This window comes from Schistocerca cancellata, chromosome 2 (genome assembly GCF_023864275.1).
Source record: "Schistocerca cancellata isolate TAMUIC-IGC-003103 chromosome 2, iqSchCanc2.1, whole genome shotgun sequence".
Lineage (NCBI taxonomy): Eukaryota > Metazoa > Arthropoda > Insecta > Orthoptera > Acrididae > Schistocerca > Schistocerca cancellata.
In genome coordinates, this window is record NC_064627.1 from 340,230,412 (window position 1) to 340,248,824 (window position 18,413).

The 18,413-nt window shown below is 44.7% G+C and overlaps 1 protein-coding gene across 3 annotated transcripts in view; it reads right to left on the reverse strand.

The window, feature by feature from the left end:
• LOC126161723 (fatty-acid amide hydrolase 2-A) overlaps positions 1-18,032 on the reverse strand; it is a 223,739-nt gene extending 205,707 nt beyond the window's left edge. For 2 of the 3 annotated variants that reach the window (XR_007534948.1, XM_049917759.1), the window contains exon 1: positions 17,769-18,032. Coding sequence is in view for 2 of the 3 variants with exons in the window: in XM_049917759.1 (XP_049773716.1) it covers positions 17,769-17,792 (24 nt within the window). In the remaining variant the exon portion in view is untranslated. The remainder of the gene's footprint in view (positions 1-17,768) is intronic. The other variant, XM_049917760.1, reaches the window with a different exon arrangement.
• Positions 18,033-18,413: the final 381 nt, after the last annotated feature.

The following is an 18,413-nucleotide window of genomic DNA, read 5'->3' on the forward strand; positions in this document are numbered from 1 at the left end:
CCTCCACATCTCGGACGAGACCCCCCGGCAAGCAGACAGAGTGAACACTGGCCTTCTTCCCCGACCTTCTCGCTATTCCCCTAAGGGGCTCCATCACCCACCTAACGTTGGAGCTCCCAATAACTAATAAACCCCTCCCCCCGTGTGCCTGCTCGGACCTTGCTGAAGGAGCAGCCACATGTCCACTCACAGGCAGAGCGGGCGATGCCACACGGCCAGCCTCCACATTGACCCTCCGCCTTGTGCGCCGCCAACGCCGCTGAACCCGCCACTCCCCCTGGGAAGAGAGTGGCCCAACCGCGCCTGGTACCCGCGAAGATGTCTCGACAGCGGGGACAGTGGGTGAAGCATGTAACACCTGGGGTGTACCTTGCGACGCACCAGACTCCCCACTGCCGCTACACTCCAAGGCAGCAGCCTGAAGACGGCTGACCGCGGCCATCAACACGCTCAGCTGTTCGCGAACAGTGGTCAGCTCCTCCTGCGTCCGTACGCAGCTGTCACACATCCTATCCATCCTAAGGAATCAATTTACTGAAGAGAGTTAATCAACCTTTAACTAGACTGTTAATTCACTTAAGGCGGCTGTTTATTGACTAAACTGTGGTTGCTAGCCATTTCTTGTAGAAAACAATGAAAATAGCACTACCTGTCTCTGGACTGTAGTGTACTGTCCAAAGGTGTATCCATAAAATTAGCACGGAAGAAACCCAGAAGAGTGAACTTTAGGTATGATTCAATCAACACTTAAGAATGCTGCAAGACAAGTTCGTGTGTTGTTGTAGTTGTTGAAGATGATGATGATGATGATGATGATGATCTCAGAGCACTCAAAAGCATGGTTCTCAGCACTCTTGCAGAATATTGACTAAACATCAGTGAGAATAAAGCTTTTCCTTGTAAGCAATCTTGTTGGGACAACGGACCATGAACACACATGAGATGCTTGAAAGATTGTCTGGCAATGGTTGCTTAACAACATACTGCAATGGAAAATAAAAATCATCCATGAGAGTGTGTATGTCTAAATGCATGTTAAAGCCCTTCCCTCACAATTAAACAAAACTATAACATAGTCATGACATAAAATACTAAATAAATTGAGAACTAGCCACAGAACCTACTCAACATTTTTCCCTAGAAAATGTAGCTGGCTGAGCACAAATAAAAACACCAAAAGAACCAGCTACTGTTTTCAAACAACGAAAAAATTCATGTACGACAATACTTGTTTTGTCTCTTCTGTCTGTATCTTGTTTTCATGGCTGCACTGTGGTTTTAATTGTTATTGTGATATGTAATAAATTGATGTTACTTATCTAAATGCCTGGTAATTTCTAGCATTAACAACAGGTTATGGACACAAGTTCCAGGTTTTACAGTACAACAAATAAAGGTGGAAAAAGGTTGGTTGGTTGGTTGGTTTAAAGGCAGGAGGAGGGACCAAACTATGAGGTCATCGGTCCCTTGTTTCTAATAAAACAATGCCACAAGTGTGAGAATAAAATGGATGAAACATATAACACAAAACGGAAAGAAAGGAAAAGTCACAAGAACTAAGGGAAGGCAACGAGCACTAAAAGGAACGAAAGAGGACAAGAAAGCAACAGAGACACGCTAGAAACAGAAGAGAGTAAAACATGAAAGCAGATTACAGTGGCTGGCCAACCACGAGAATAAAAAGGAAAAGCCAGGCCACTCTGCAACACACTAAAACCTCCACCCTAAAAGCACTAGGGTGGAGGACACAGACGGACAAAGAACATGCGCTAAAACCTACATGGAAGTATAAAACCCACTCTCACAGGTAAAACGTAAAACTACAGCTGCTGTGGAGGCATTTTCACCCAACACCAAAGGTAGGGTGCTGGGAAAGTTAAAAGTCTGCCGCAGAGCAGCTAAAAGTGGGCAGACCAGCAAGAGGTGGACAATTGTCATTTGAGAGCCACAGCGACACTGTCGTGGGTCCTCGTGACAGAATAGGTAACCATGTGTTAGCCACATATGTCCAATGCAGAGCCAGCAGAGGACAACTGATTCCCTGCGAGTGGCCTGCATGGACAACGTCCACACATTCATAGTCTCCTTAATGACACGCAGTTTGTTGAGTGTGCAGTAATGCCATTCCATCTCCCAAAGCCGGAAAACCATGCGGTGTAAGACAGAACACAGGTCAGCTTCGGAGATGCCTACCTCCAGAAGCGATTTCCGCGTCGCCTTTTTGGCCAGCCCATTGGCAATTTTGTCGCCGAGGATTTCGACCTGTCCTGGGGTCCACACAAACACCACGGAACGGTGGGACTGTTCCAGGGCATAGATGGACTCCTGAATGGGCGCTACCAGAGGGTGGCGAGGCTAGCACTGGTTGATAGCTTGTAGGCTGCTCAATGAGTCAGTACACAGGAGAAATGACTTGCCAGGGCGTGAGTGGATGCACTCAAGAGCATGAGATATGGCCGCCACCTCTGCAGTGAAAATACTGCAGCCATCTGGCAAGGAGTGCTGTTCAGTATGTCCTCCATTAACATATGCGAAGCCTACGTGACCATCAGCCACTGAGCCATCGGTGTAAACCGCTTCACAGCCCCGGAACACGTCAAGAATCGAGAGGAAGTGATAGCGGAGAGCGGCGGGGTTAACGGATTCCTTAGGGGCATGCAAAAGGTCCAGACGAAGCTGCAGCCAAGATGTACACCAAAGACGTGTAAATGAATGGCCTGCAAGTAGAGGTGGTAAAGGGAACGACTCCAGTTCAGAGAGAAGGGACCGCACGCAAACTGTAATCGTTAGCCCCGATCTGGGCCGCCGATGCGGGACATGAACTGCCGCGGGCGGGAAAAGGAGGCGGTAATTCGGTTGCTCAGAGGAACTACGAATGTGTGCTGCGTTAACTGGCGAGCAATTTCGCACGTCTCATCTGCAGTGGAGGGATACAGCCTCCACCAGTACGCTGGTCACTGGACTCGTGCTAAAAGCTCCTGTCGCTAATCGAACCCCACAGTGGCGCACAGGGTCGAGTAAATGCAATGCTGAAGGCACTGCCGAACCATAAACCACACTCCCATAGTCAATTCGGGATTGGACAAGGGCTCTGTGGAGCTGCAGCAGCGTACAGCGAATTGGTGTTGCTCAGGCAACGGAGGGCATTGAGGTGCTGCCAGAATTTCTGCTTAAGCTGACGAAGATAAAGGGAGCCAAGTCAATCGAGCATCGAAAACCAGTCCTAGGAACTGATATGTCTCCACGACAGTGAGTGGATCATCATTAAGGTAAAGTGCGGGTTCCGGATGAACGGTACAACGCCGACAGACGTGCGTGACACACAACTTTGCGGCTGAAAACTGGAAGCCATGACTGTGCCTTGTGGATAGCTCCCTGGAGGTGCCGCTCAGCGACTACAATACTGGAGCAGCAGTACGAAATGCAGAAGTCGTCTGCATACAGAGAAGGTGAGATGGAGGGCCCCGACAGCTGCTGCTAGACCATTAATGGCCACAAAAAATAGAGAGACAGTCAATACAGAGCCCTGCGGGACTCCATTCTCCTGGATATGGATGGAGCTATAGGAGTCACCAACTTGGACACGGAAAGTATGGAGCGACAGGTACTTTTGGATAAAAATCGGGAGTCTTCCCCAGAGACCCCACTCATATAATGTGGCAAGGATATGATGTCACCAAGTCGTGTAGTATGCTTTACGTAAGTAAAAAAAGACGGCAATCAGGTGTTGCCATCTGGAGAAGGCTGTTCGGATGGCAGACTCGATGGACACACGATTATCAGTGGTAGAGCGACCCTGGCAGAAGCAGCCCTGACATGGAGCCAACAAGCCACGTGACTCCACGACCCAACCCAACCGCCGATATACCATACGTTCCAGCAGCTTAAAAAGAATGTTGGTGACACTGATGGGATAATAGCTATCCACATCAAGTGGGTTTTTAGCGGGTTTGAGCACCGGAATAATGGTGCTCTCCAGCCATTGCGATGGAAAGACGCCATTGCACCAGAGCCAGTTGAGGATGACGAGAAGATGCCACTTTTAGTCAGATGATAGATGTTTAATCATCTGGCTGTGGATGCGATCAGGACCAGGAGCTGTGTCGGGGCAATGTGCAAGGGCACTGAGGAGCTCCCATTCTGTAAATGGGGCGCTATAGGATTCACTGCAGCGTGTAGTGAATGGGAGGATGTTCCCTTCCAGCTGCCGTTTGTGTGTGCAAAAGGCTGGGGGGTAATTCTCCAACGCAGAGGCTCGAGCAAAGTGCTCAGCAATCGCGTTAGCATCGGTACATAACTCGCCATTTGTGGTAACATCGGGGACAGCTGCTGAGGCCTGGTACCTGAAAAGACCTTTGATCTTTTTCCAGAATTGGGAAGGCAACGTGTGGCACCCAATGGTGGAGATGTATCTCTCCCAACACTCCTTCTTCCATTGTTTGATAAGGTAGCGAACACGGGCACAGAGCCATGTAAAGGCTATGAGGTGCTCCAGGGAAGGATGCCACTGTAGAGCTCGCTGAGCTCCTTAATTGCTTCAGTGACTTCCGGCGACCACCAAGGGACTGCCTTATGCCTCAGGCACCATAAAGTGCAAGGGGTCACGTTTTCTGCTGCAGAAACAATTGTCCTAGTCACCTGCTCAACCATCACAACGATGTTACCGCTTGGGGGAGATTCAGCGGTGGAAGCAGAGGTGAAAGTTCCCCAGCCCACCTTGTTCAAAGCCCATCTGGGCAGGCGTCCACGTGCCTGACACTGGGACAGTGACAGGAAGATGGGGAAGTGGTCACTACCACACAGGTCGTCATGTGCTCTCCAGTGGATAGATGGGAGAAGTCCTGGGCTGCAAATTGATAAATCAATGGGCGAGTAATTACCATGAGCCACACTGAAATGTGTGGCGGCTCCAGTATTTAAGAGGCAAAGGTCGAATTGCGACAAAGTTTCAAAATCTCTGCCTCGGCCAGTAAGCCTGGTACCACCTCACAAGGGGTTATGGGCATTAAAATCTCCCAGAAGTAGGAAAAGTTTAGGGAGTTGATCAATCAGTGCAGCTAATACATGCAGGGGTACTGCACGATCTGGAGGAAGATATACATTGCACACAGTTATTTCCTGCATCGTCCTTACTCTGATAGCCACAGCTTCAAGAGGGATTTGAAGTGTCACATGTTCACTACAAACTGAGACCTGACACTCGATTAAAGTCGCTACAGTTCCTGTAATATCCCAGTCCGCATTGCTGGGAACCAGGTTTCCTGAAGGACAATGCAGATAGAAAGTGTAAAGCTTAACAGTTGTCATAGCTCAGCCAGGCGGTGGAAAAAACCGCCGCAATTCCACTGGAGGATGACATCGTGAGACTAGGAAGGCATGGAACATTCAATGAGGCAGTTTACACCTCAGAGTCACCTGCTGCCACCGATTTATGCCTGAGCAGTCTAAATCCATTGTGTCAGAGAGGCTGGCGAGATCTAGGTCCTCAGCAGATGCCAAAATCTCCACCCCATCCTCAGCCGCAGAGCTTGTAAGTAGTGGTGGTGTGGATGCCACTGCAATTTCCTTGGTCTTAGGGGTTTTCTTTTTGGATTTTTCTTGCTGTTCCTTGGGTTTCCCTGGCTGGGAGGACTTCACTGGCTTAGTTTCTGGGACTGAGGATGAGTGTGAAGCCCTACGACCAGCTGCTTTTGGGCTCTTCAGACACTGGTGGGTGTCGTCTTTCCCACTAGAAGAAACCTGGGAAGCGAGTGAGCCAAGGGACCACTTCCTAGCGAGAGAAGCCAGAAGCCGAAGAAGACTTATGCCTCTCCGGCTTACAAGTGGGGATGGTTGAGGAAGGGGGGGGGGGGGGTGTTGCTCCCGAAATAGGTGGTGCAGGAGCAACAGGGAGGGAAATGCCCCCCACGATCAAGGGGGGCAGGTGTAGTCTTCCGGCTCTGAGAGGTGACCTGTGTTGGCAGAGCTGATGGTGCTAGAACTGTTGTAGCGGCGGCATAAAATGATGTCATACGCACAGGATGCAGGTGTTAAAATTTTCTCTTAGCCTCAGTGTAGGTCAGTCTGTCCAGGGTCTTGTACTCCATGATTTCCTTTCTTTCTGGAAAATCCTGCAGTCAGGCGAGCAAGGCCAATGGTGCTCTCCGCAGCTGACACAGATGGGAGGCAGGGCACATGGAGTATTGGGATGTGATGGGTGTCCGCAATCTCGGCATGTGACGCTGGAAGTACAGAGGGAAGACATATGGCCGAACTTCCAGCACTTAAAGCACCGCATAGGGAAAGGGATATAGGGCTTTACATCACACTGGTAGACCATCACCTTGATCACCCTCAAAGGCCAATATGAAGGCACCGGTGGCAACCTGATTGTTCTTCAGACCCCAGTGGACACACGGGACAAAATGTACACCTCGCCACTCTAAATTGGCACGCAGCTCATCGTCGGACTGCAAAAGAAGGTCTCTGTGAAATATGATACCCTGGATGATATTTAATCTCTTATGGACCGTGATGGTTACAGAAACATTCCCCAGCTTGTCACAAGCATGTAACATCTGTGACTGGGCAGATCAAGACTGACCCAGATCTCATTTTGGACAATTCCTCCGCCTCCCCAAACTTGTCCTCTAAATGCTCAACAAAAAACTGAGGCTTCATCATCATGGAAGATTCCCCATCAGCTCTCGAACATACAAGGTACCGGGGCGAAGAAGATCCGCTGTCATCATTAGCCTGACGTTCCTCCCAAGGTGTGGCCAGGGAGAGGAACGATTTGGGGTCGTACTTCTGTGCATTGAATTGAGCTCATGATCACTTAGAGAGTGCTGGTATTTCACCACCTGCAAGAGATGATGGACTACGCTTCATTGCGTGTCATCCGTCCTGATGCCACCCAGTCTGACCAGAGGCCTCCCCACGGGCACCACCCAGCCACATCAAAGGCCCCACGGCTGGATGGCCATTGCCGGGAGTCCCGATGCCCCAGGGGGATGGGCATCCACCTCCTGGCATATGTGGGGACTTAACGGCGCAGGCATCAGCAGAGCGATCCCTGTGTGATCAGGGGTCTACAACCAACAGTGTACATGGTGGCCAGACCACAACGGACTGGCTACCATGCTGGGTATCAGGTGCAAAGAAGTCCATGGTCATCGTCGGCGCAGAAATTGACACTGCATAGGGCATGATGAAAAAGCCACCCAGGAAGGTGTCCTCACCCACGAGATGGAGAATGGGCAGGACTGCAATGCGACAACGAGAAAGTGGGTTAAAGATCTCAATGTACAATGGACACAATGCACCTTGGAAGGCGCCCTTCCCCAATTGGCTCGCTCTTTGGGAAAATTTTGAAGAATGGAGGTCAAAACCTACAGGGGACCATCACATTAAGGCCGAAACGTGTGAAACTCCTTTTAGTCACCTCGTACAACAGGCAGGAATACCTCGGGCCTATTCTAACCCACGGACCCGCAGGGGGGGGGAAGGTGGAAAAAGTAATTAATTAATTCAGTACATACTTCACAGTCATGACGCAGAAGGTGGAAAAGTATAGGGTACCACTGCTTGATGGTATGAACTTTAATAATTGGAAATTTAGAATTGAAACAATTTTACGTGGAATTATTGAGTTTCATGGAAAAGCTACACACCAAAATGGTAGAGTCTACATAGCATGACACAGCTGAACAGTTTGCACAAATGGTAGAGTCTAACCAGCAAGACACAGTTGAACAGTTTGCACAGAAGAAAGTTCTTCTAGGGGAACTTGGCAGAAAGGATAAGGATGCAAGTCACAAATAATTCAAATAATTTCAGACAGGGAGTATGCCAATGACAAGGAGACTCCCTATGATTTGTGGTATTCATTAACTCAAAACTTTAGAGTAGAAAGGTTTGACTAATAAATTTATATCAAGAAAGACTCTGACTGTAAAGTTTACTCCAAATGACAATATTTTTGAAAGTAATTATTTTAAGTATGATAAGTTAATACATGATTTGTAAGCATTGAGTGCTAATGCTGAAGAAACTGATATAGTTTGCAGTTAGTTACAAACAATGCCTCCAGAATACAAAGTTGTTGGTACTGTTCTGGAAAACTTGTCAAGTGATCAATTGAAACTGAGCTTCATAAAGGGTAGTCTAGTACACTACTTGATTGGTTGGTTCATTGGTGGAAGGGCAAGGGGGGTAGAGGGTGGGGGGGGGGGAGGGAAGGGGTAAGGGACCAAATAACAAGGTCATCAGTCCCTCGATCCAAGAGTGGTGCATCGGAGGTAGTGACGTCCACTGAGAATGTTTTTTGATCTAGTCAGGGGATTCATGACAGTGAAAGCGAAAAGGTTCAAACTGTAATGGACATCTTTTGTACCATCAATAATAAGAGCTAGATGAAGGAAACAGAGAAGTCAGCAGGTGGGCAGCCTCGGGGCTCTGCATGCAACAAGAAACATTCCACCCACAGCTTTCCCACTCCTGATCCATTATACTCAACACAGCCGACCACGCAACAAAGTGCAACACTCCGAATAGAAAATTGGGTGAACCAGAAAGCATGCAAACGGATTCTAAAAGTGATTACAACAGAGTAAAAGAGGGATGAGAGAGTATCCTGGTCAAGGAGATAGGGCCGGGGATCCCCCAGACTAGCGTATAGTGGGAGACGTCCTGTCCTGTGCCGGGGATCCCCCAGACTAGCATATAGTGGGAGACGTCCTGTCCTGTGCCGGGGATCCCCCAGACCTAGCATATAGTGGGAGACGTCCTGTACTGTCCCATCTCATCCCATCCCCAACCATCGTGCTCTGCTCCAGAGGTAAGTTAAAACGTAATAACTGAGAATAAAAACCACTTTCAAGGAGAACTGAGGACCTGTTCTACCACCCGTGAATCATCCGCCAACATCAGAGGCAATGAGTCTGGAAGTCTATACTTAGCATGGAGGTCCACAAGGAGCAGGCATTCCACCAAGATATGAGCTATTGTCTGTAAGGCTTCACAACCATGATGTGAGGGGGTGGCTCATTACACAAAAGACAACTACACATTAAACTTGGTATGACTGTTGTGGAGATGACAGAGGTCTGTGGATTCCTTCGAGGAGCAGTGGAATGAAGAGTGCCACACTTGCAGTAGCCCATCAGATGTTATTCAATTTCCAAGCGAGCCGAGATCTCATGTGAACCCACAAATCCACATATGGGGTTGGCACAGCAAACAGGAAGCAAGTAAGTGCTCCTCTAGCCAAATGGTAGACCAGTTCATTGCCCGGGATACCCACATGACTTGGGACCCACAGAAAGACAACTCAACAGGCAGCGCGATGAAGGTCAGCAAGGAGGTCATCAATAGGAAAGACCACAGGGTGGCAAGAATAGCATCGGTCAATAGTCTGGAGACTGCTCACTGAGTCAGTACACAAAAACATTGTCAATGTCAGCTCTGCCATAAGCACACTACACGTTCCTGGCAATGCTCCATACCAATTGAAGATGTAAAAGCATATCCTATCTGATCCACAGTTTTAGAGCCATCAGTGTAAAAGATGGTAGCACCCTGCAACTCTTGAAGAAAAGGATATAATGGACACTGAAAGGTCATGGGGATGACTGAGACTTTAGGACTTTGGAAGAGATCAGTCCTAATCTGTGGCCTGGGTACCCTCCATAGGAGAGTACGCAAGATGAACAAGGAAGCGAGGCACATTCCAATTCTTAGTACCACCAGAGGGCGGGAATCAGCAGGATAACACTTCTCATATGTAAAAAGGAGTGGGATAGGTGGGATGGTCACAGTATTGTTGAAAAGTGATTGCACAAAGACCAAGAGCTGGTACAGTCAAATTTGCAGAGGGAGGATACCCACTTTGGTGAGGTGACTGTCTACAGGACTAATCTGAAAGCAACCAGTGGCCAGATGCATGCGACGACGGTGGACTGGGTCTAACAGTTTCAAAGCTGAGTGAACCACCGAGCCATAAACCTGGCAAACACGGTCCAGTCGGGATGAAACTATGCTCTGTAAATATGGATAACAGTAGCATGCTCTGCATTCCAAGATGTGTTGGCAAGGAAGCAGAGAGCTTTAAGCTTCTGCATTCAGCTTGTCTTCAGGTGGCAAATAAGAGGCAGCCAAGTCAGCCTTTTATCAAAAAGGGGCCCCAAGAAACGTCTAGGTGCTGTGTACCTCAGCAGGATTCTGGATAAGGATGGACCATAGTATGACAGCAGAAATGCAAGACCTGCATTTTTGTATGAGAGAATTAGAAACCATGGGAAAGAGCCCATGCAGAGGCCCACCACTTGACACCTTGGAAGATGGCATTCAGCAGAGGCGACTGAGCTGGAGCTGTACCAAATGCAAAATTTGATGACATACAATGCAGGGGTGCCCGATGGCCCATCATAGGCCCATTGATGGTGATGAGGAGAAGAGTGATACTCAACACAGAGCCCTACAGATGCCATTCTCTTGGACTTGTGGGGAGCTGAGTAAACTGCCAACTCTAACCTGCAACAAGCAGTGGGATAAAAACTTAAAAATAAAAAAATCAGCAGAGGGCCACAAAAGCCCCAGACATGGGAGGACGAGTAAAATGTAATGGTGCCAAGTGGTGTCATACACCTTCTGCAGGTCAAAAAAGATTCCCATTTCTAATGTAAGCAGATGGTTGGTTGTGGATTGTCCATCCCAGGAACCTCACTGATAGGGGGAAAAGGCCCTGAGATTCGAGAATCCAGCACAACCTTTGGGCAACCGTACTTTCAAGTAGCTTACAGAGTATGTTAGTTGGGCTAATCGGCCAGTAAATGTCCAGAGACATTGGGTTCTTGCCTGGCTTAAGGACAGGAACAACTATGCTATCTTGCCTTTGCAAGGGGAAGATGTCTTGGAGCCAAAGAAAGTTGAAGACCCTGAGGAGATGTTGCCTTTGGGGACCATTCAGGTGTTGGATCATCTGATTATGAACTGAATCAAGGCCTGGAGCTGTCTCATGGAATGAGGCAAGAGCCTGAAGTAGTCCCAGTCAGTGAAGGACTCATTATAGGACTCAGCTTGGCGGGGAGTAAAGACTAAGAGGATATCTTCAACTTCTTGTTTCTGCAGTAGAAAGGTAGCGGGATATGAAGAGGATGCTGATGCTGTCGCAAGGTGTTCTGTAAGAATTGATGAGTCCATACAAAGAGCACTCTTTAGGACAGGCTCTGAAACAGCTGTTTATCATTGGAGGCCCATAATACTACGGAGCTTAGCCCACACATGAGATGAAGAGGCATACATCCCCAGGGAGGAGACATAGTGCTCTTACCATTGCTTCTTACACTGTGTTTGATTAGATAGTGAGTCTTAGCAAGAAGTTGCTTGAAAGTGATCAGGTTGGTCTGCAAGGGATGTCACAGCTACTGTTGATTTTGGTTCATCACAGAACTAGTCAACGATGGGGTGGGAGTGGGGGCGGGGATGGAACTTGTAGAAGGAGGAATAGCAATTCCAGATGTGCGGATGATCGTATCCAAGGCGCCTTGCACAACCTCATTAATAAAATCTGACAGAGAGGCAGTGAATATAACAGCGTAGGCATGCAAAGCCAGTTGGCTCTAAAGTGTGCAGTGTGGTAGCTGATCTGTCCAGCAGTGGCAAGTAAATGACAGTATCACCAGAAAGTGGTCACTTTCACTAAGGTCATCATGTACTGTAGCGAAGCCACAAGGTTGGGGGGAGACATCATTCAATTGATAGCTGAAATAGCATTGGTCAGCACTGAAGTGGACAGGAGAACCATCATTGAGGAGGCATTGGTCTGTGAGAAGCAAGTCAATTAGAAGGTTAGAAGGCTCCTACCACATGAAGTGGTGTGCACACTGAAGTCTGCAAGCAGGAGAAAAGGGGGAGGGGTGGGGGTTGTTCGATTAATGTGGTCACTTCAACAGAAGTAAAAGGTCTGTCTGGAGCCACGTAAACATTGCAAATGGTGACTCTGAAGTCATTTGCAACTGTATCATTACTGCTTCTAACAAGTTCAAAAGGGGGATGCCATCTGTACGTACCAATGTAAAGACCCCTCCAGATGCCCTCTCAGGACCAGCACTGTTCTGACAGAATGCAAAATAACTATGGAGCGTTGAAGAAGTTTTGGCCAAGTTAGTCATTAAGGAGCTAGGAGGACTGGCCATGCCACAGGATCACTGCCTGTCACTAGAGGGGATGGAACCACATCCACAAACATTGGCTCAGATTCCAACTGCGTGGGGCATGTGACGTCTCCAGGGACATCAGAGGAGCCTTGTCGTGAATCTTCTTCTTGTTTTCTTCCTTTGTAACCTTTATTGGGCAAGATGTGTTCAAGGGGCTATCCACGTAGAGGGAGGGACATATGAATAGCAGACAGCCCAGGGAACCAGTGGCCGTGCCTCCTTCAGCCACTCTTTGGCGTCATTAGTAGGCACCAAAGAACAACACATTCCAGCAAGGTACAGGAAGTAGTTCCCAGAGAAGGTACCACAGGAACCACAGTAGAGGGAGTAGTGGGAGATCTGGTTTGGGGAAGTCTGGGGGGGGGGAGGGGGGGGAGGGGTATGGTCATAATATTAGCATTACTGATTATCATATCTTCTGGGTTTAGGCTTCATATTTTTTCCATGTCTCAGTACATGAGATGCAATCAATAGATTTGTACAGCTGGATCTTCTATTCTATCTTAACAAATGGGCAAACTGACAAACATGTATAGCGGCACCATCGTTTAGGATAGGGAAAGTTAGTTTTGTGCAATATTCTGAGCACAAGTTACAGCCAGGTGCAGGCCGGATTGTAATGATTTACGCATACCAACAGTTACGAAGTAGAATAGAGGCCACAGGGCCATCAAATTGCTGTAAGTGTATACATAGTGGTTTTGCATGTCGCAAATCACAGGCAGAAGGGGCCCACTGGTCAACCTAGCATGTTATGGGTATGTGACGTGAAGCGGCGCGTATGGCAAAACAGAGGCACACAGCCACGTATAAATAGGTGCAGGTTTCTAACGAGATTCATTCAAGTGTGGCAGCTCTCCTGGATGGCAGGGCTTGTCACACCACCAGCTACACTCAGAACCAGATGGGGGCACCAGCGTTCCAGTCTTCTGAGTATTAGACATTTTCTTACCTTTTTGTGTTTTTGAGTACGGCTCATGGCAGGTCATTTTATATGTTTTGCATGGGCATATTATTATTTTTTTGTCAGAATAACTGTTATACGAAGAAGCACAACGTAATAATGTCATTAAATTAATTGTCTTCAGTGACAGCACTTCGCTCGCAGCAAGATCAAAGGAAATATTGCGTGATAACCAAGTCTCAAGGTATGTATGATGCAACCAAAGCTCGATCTAAATTATTTGTTTCAGATGCGGGAAACTGGATCATATTAGGGAACAATACGAAGTTAAATTGTCACAAAGCATAAAATTATAAATTCTGCAAAACTAGTGAAAAATGTGCAAGAAATAGATGGCAGTTAAAATAATTTTTCTTTCTCAGTTGCTACTGGAAATTTTTCACATGGCAAGGTCGATTGGTTTCTAGACACAGGGGGAGGGGAGGGGGGAGCAACAGAACATTTAATTAATTAATCTGTTCCTTTGGAGAATGTGAGGGAACTAGAAAATCCAAAAAGAATAAGGGTTGCCAAACAGATACATTTTTCTTTGCCAGAAATGCTGGAGAAGTTAATGCTGAAAGCATTTTTTGAGGAAATAAATAAATAAAAGATGTGTATGTAGTATAAGGTTTATTAAGTAACATATTGTCAGTGTTTAATCTAGAAATGACTGGATACTGCATTACTTCTGAAAATTCTGTATGTTCAAACTAAAAGGGTTTAACAGTTGTCACTGTAGCTCACACAGAAAAGATTCAGGCATGTATATCCTCTCGTTCAAAGGTACTAAGAGTTCTATCACACAAAAGATCCAGGTGTGCATATCCTTTCATTCATATGTATTAAGAGTTCTATATATAGTGTGTGTGTTTCAAACAGTGATGTAGACTTGTGGCATAAACATTTAGGATATTTGAACCTTGAAAATATGAAGAAGTTTCATTATCTAGCCAAGGTATTGGACAAAATAAACTTTTCTGAACTTGTAAATAAATATTTGACATACACAGAGGGTAAACCAACATGATTATGTCATACACAGTCTCATGCTTGAGCCAAACAACTACTTTAACTGAAATGTAGAGATGTACTTGGTCCTATAAATGCCTGTGTCTTTTGATGGAAAGAAATGTACAGTGACGTTCACTGATGAACATACTCACTTTATAGCAGCTTATAGTCTTCAATCGAAGACTGAAGTGTTTGTTTATTTCACAGTATACTATGGAATCGCTACTGCTCATTTTAACATGAAAATCAGAAGATCGGAAGTGCCAATGGCCGTGAGTACATTTCTTTGATGAAATGGGAGTACAGTTCAAGTTCATAACAAGGTACACACCTCAGCAAAATTGATTGGTAAAACTACTAAATCAGACATCATTGAAAAGGTTCATTGTATGATTCTTGGATGCAAACTTGGGAAGAAGTTTTGGTCATAAGTGGTATTGGCAGCTATTTTTATCGTTAATTGTAGTCATACTTCAGTTTTAGATAGAGAAATCTCAGCAATGCTATGGTCTGGAAGAAAGCCAAATTTGAAGAAAAATACATATATTCGGATGTGTTGCATACTTGCACATTCCAAAGGAACTACTGACAACTAAGTTTTACTGCAGGTCATTAAAATGGTTCATGACTGGATATTGGCCCAATGGTTACAGATTATGATGCCCCAAACAACACAAGATTGTGTTTGGAAGAGTTGTAATTTTTTGAGAAAATGAGTTTCTATTCGAAAGTGAAAGTAGCGATGATAGGATCTTGAAGGCAACTGTTCAAATGGACAATATAACGCAGAACATAACAGAAGATCAAGGGCATCATCAGAGTGAAACTAACTCAGAGGAAACTGAACAAACTGATGAAGATAAATCAAAGTCTGTGCCTTCAGAAAAAAACTATGGAAGCAGGCCTCTATGGAAAAACAATATAATAACAAGAAAACCTGGATCCTAGATACTTGGAGGATTAGCCTTGAATGCACAAGCTGAGAATAGTTGGCATGACAAAGAAGAAAGGACAAAAGCAATATAGGGAGAATTGAATTCTCTGTCATCTAACAGAACTTAGACTTATTCATCACTTACAACAAATAAAACAATCATTGACAATAAGTGCATATTCAAAGTAAAATGAGATGCATCTGGAAATACTGAAAGGCATAAGGTACATTTAGTTATTGAAGACGGTGTTTAAGTAAAATGATATGATTATGAGGAGACACGTGCTCCTGTCACTGAATTCTCAACACTGAGGACTTTTCTTAGTGTGGTGAATGGGCATGATTTGTTTTTGGAACAAACTGATGTACAGAATGTATTCTTGCATGGAGAACTGACTGAAAAAAAATTGTATAAAAGTTCCTCAAGGTGTAAAGATTAAGGTATGCAACCTCAGTAAAGCTTTATGTGGTCTGAAGCAGGCACCAAGGACTTGGAACTCTACATCTGATAATTTTATGAAGGAAATTATGTTTCAATAAACTGAAGTCCATGGATGTCTCCATGCTGAATACACTGACGATTATAACACTTTTTTTCCTACTGTTCATGGATTATATTCTAATTGTTTTGAATTGTAAAAGCAGAATCACACATGTTAAGAAGAAGTCAAAATTAGAACTTCAATTGTGAAAACTTTGAGAACTAGAACTATTCCTTGGAATAAATATACAGAAGACCAATGGCAAAATGTTTCTTATGCAATGCATTTATCTTGAAAACGTATTGAAAAGATTCAACAAAGAAGACTATAAACCCTTTAAAACGTCAATGGAAGTCAAACTCAGTGAGGGTGCTCGTGGTGAAATGGTTGAAACTAGACCATACAGAGAATTAATAGGTTGCTTAATGTATGAAATGACAACTACAAGACCAGACACAAGTGCTTCAGTTAAATATTTTAGTACACATCAAAATAAACCAACAGAATTCTACTGGAAAGGTTTGAAATGAATTCTTTGGTATATTAAAGATCAGTTTATGTTGGTCTGTGTTAAAAAAGAGGAAATTCAAATGCTCTTTTCTGTTATGTTGATTCTGACTGGGGAAATGAAGAACTACAAGAGGATACATGGTCCAGGTTTTCGGAAATGCTGTTTGTTGAACTGCAAACACACGGACATGTTTCCAGAATGAAATTTTTACTCTGCAGCGGAGTGTGCGCTGGTATGAAACTTCCTGGTAGATTAAAACTGTGTGCCGGACCGAGGGTCGAACTCGGGACCTTTGCCTTTCGCGGGCAAGTGCTCTACCATCTAAGCTACTCAAGCACGACTCATGCCCCATCCTCACAGCTTCACTTCTGCCAGTACCTCGTCCCCTACCGTCCAAACCTTACATAAGCTCTCCTGCTTTTTTAGGACTAATGGCTGGTCTTACTTTTTTCCAAATATATAAAGTTTTCCATCAACGAGCCTTAAAAATGGAAGACGTACAAGTTTCTTGCACTGTTATTCAACATGTTCACACTGTATGACATTCTTAGGATGGCAGGAGACGTTTGCTGATGAATTCTGATGTTTTTCTGAATAGTTTACTCAACTTGACCTAAGCCTACCTCTGATACAGCAGGAGTCTTTACGTCAGTACAGTGAACTCCTCAACTGTATACGCCTACATCTGAATTGAGACATGCTGACTGAAAGCATGTAGATATATTTTCATATACATTTGGCTTCCCACATTCAGGATTATCAACAACATTGTCAGTACAGAGGGGGTGTCCAGGCTGGACAAGAAGTCATCTATTTGTAAATGAAAACTGCAGAAGACTTTTACTTGGATACAGCTCTCTTAAAACCAATAGCTCACTATTACTATATCTTTGACAGGCTAGTTGTCTCACAGATGGAAACTGTATACTTCCAAGATAATCATTATATGGTACAATATTTACAATATGGCACTAAAATTCAGATGCACAATGAAAGTAATTAACTATCCCTTTGATTTAATGAGTAAATGAACAATGTGTAAGCAATCTAGTGGTAAACTTCTAACATTAGGAAAATTCTGGTAGGCTGCTATCCCTGCAACCATAATCAAATATTGCAAAAGTGCAGCAAGACATCAAGCTCCAATACCAAAACATAAATACGAACATCAAAAATACTCTACTTTGGCAACAGATAAAAGCCCAAATCAAACCTTGTTCATAATAATCAGTGCTAACCAGATAATGTGTTTAACAGAAAAGTGTCCTTTTGATATAAATGAATGCTTATGTACAAGCACAGTAGCAATGAGGGTATCACCGATTGTAATGCTGTCGATGTATATCCGAGGTGAGAAATAAAATGAGGCAACTAACGTGTGATTAATTACGCGACACGCGCTATATGACTTGTGCGCTCTATTTTATTCGGGGGAAATGTTATGACGAATTCACACTGTCAAAAATATATTTCTGTTCTTGGAAAGTGGCTGCTTTTTCCCCCCTCTATGATACGCTCTCCGTAGGTTTCGCAGGTGCCAAAATGAATGGCGAGATATCCTAGTAGCATGAATGATCAATGCAATATACTGTGTTGTTATTCAACATTTATGATCAAACCTGAACACCTAGACAGTTAAATGCCAGACGTAAAAAACGGTTTGTTATATATAAACAAATTACGATACCTCTGTCCGTTGTCTGCGGGGCATGTTCAAGGAGATAGCTTGGTCTTCGAATAATTTCCTCTCACATCTATTTCCTACCTACCTACAAACAATACAGTTTTTACGTTTAATTTGTGTCCATTCACAAAATTTTCATTAGTACAACAAACAACCACTTATGCATCCCAAATATAAATTACATAAATCACACATTCCTGATCACTTTCTACTTTCAATAACGCGCACGTCACTCTCAGAATATTGTTGCCGGCAGCGCTCTTACAAATTCGTACATGACAACATTGTAATCTTTGGCTGTGTTTTGACGTTTTGTATCGTAGTAGTTTGTATCAATCACAGTCTTGTGGCATCAATACAGGAAAGATCAGATTAGTTTGGTAAGACAAAGGCGGAAAACTGGACAAATTTCTTTTGCGCAGCGACGTAGAATTCGTAATAAAATTGTAATAGTAATTAACTGTCAAAACTGTTAATATAATTGTTTTGAAGTATATTACGCTTCACAGTATATTGTCACAGCAGCCTGTTAAACTCAGAAAATAAAGTGGGTATGACAACATAAATACAAATGGTTGCATAATGCCTTACACAGCATTGCAGTTTCATTTTGCCAGTCACTATAAGCATATCAAACGGTATTTTGTG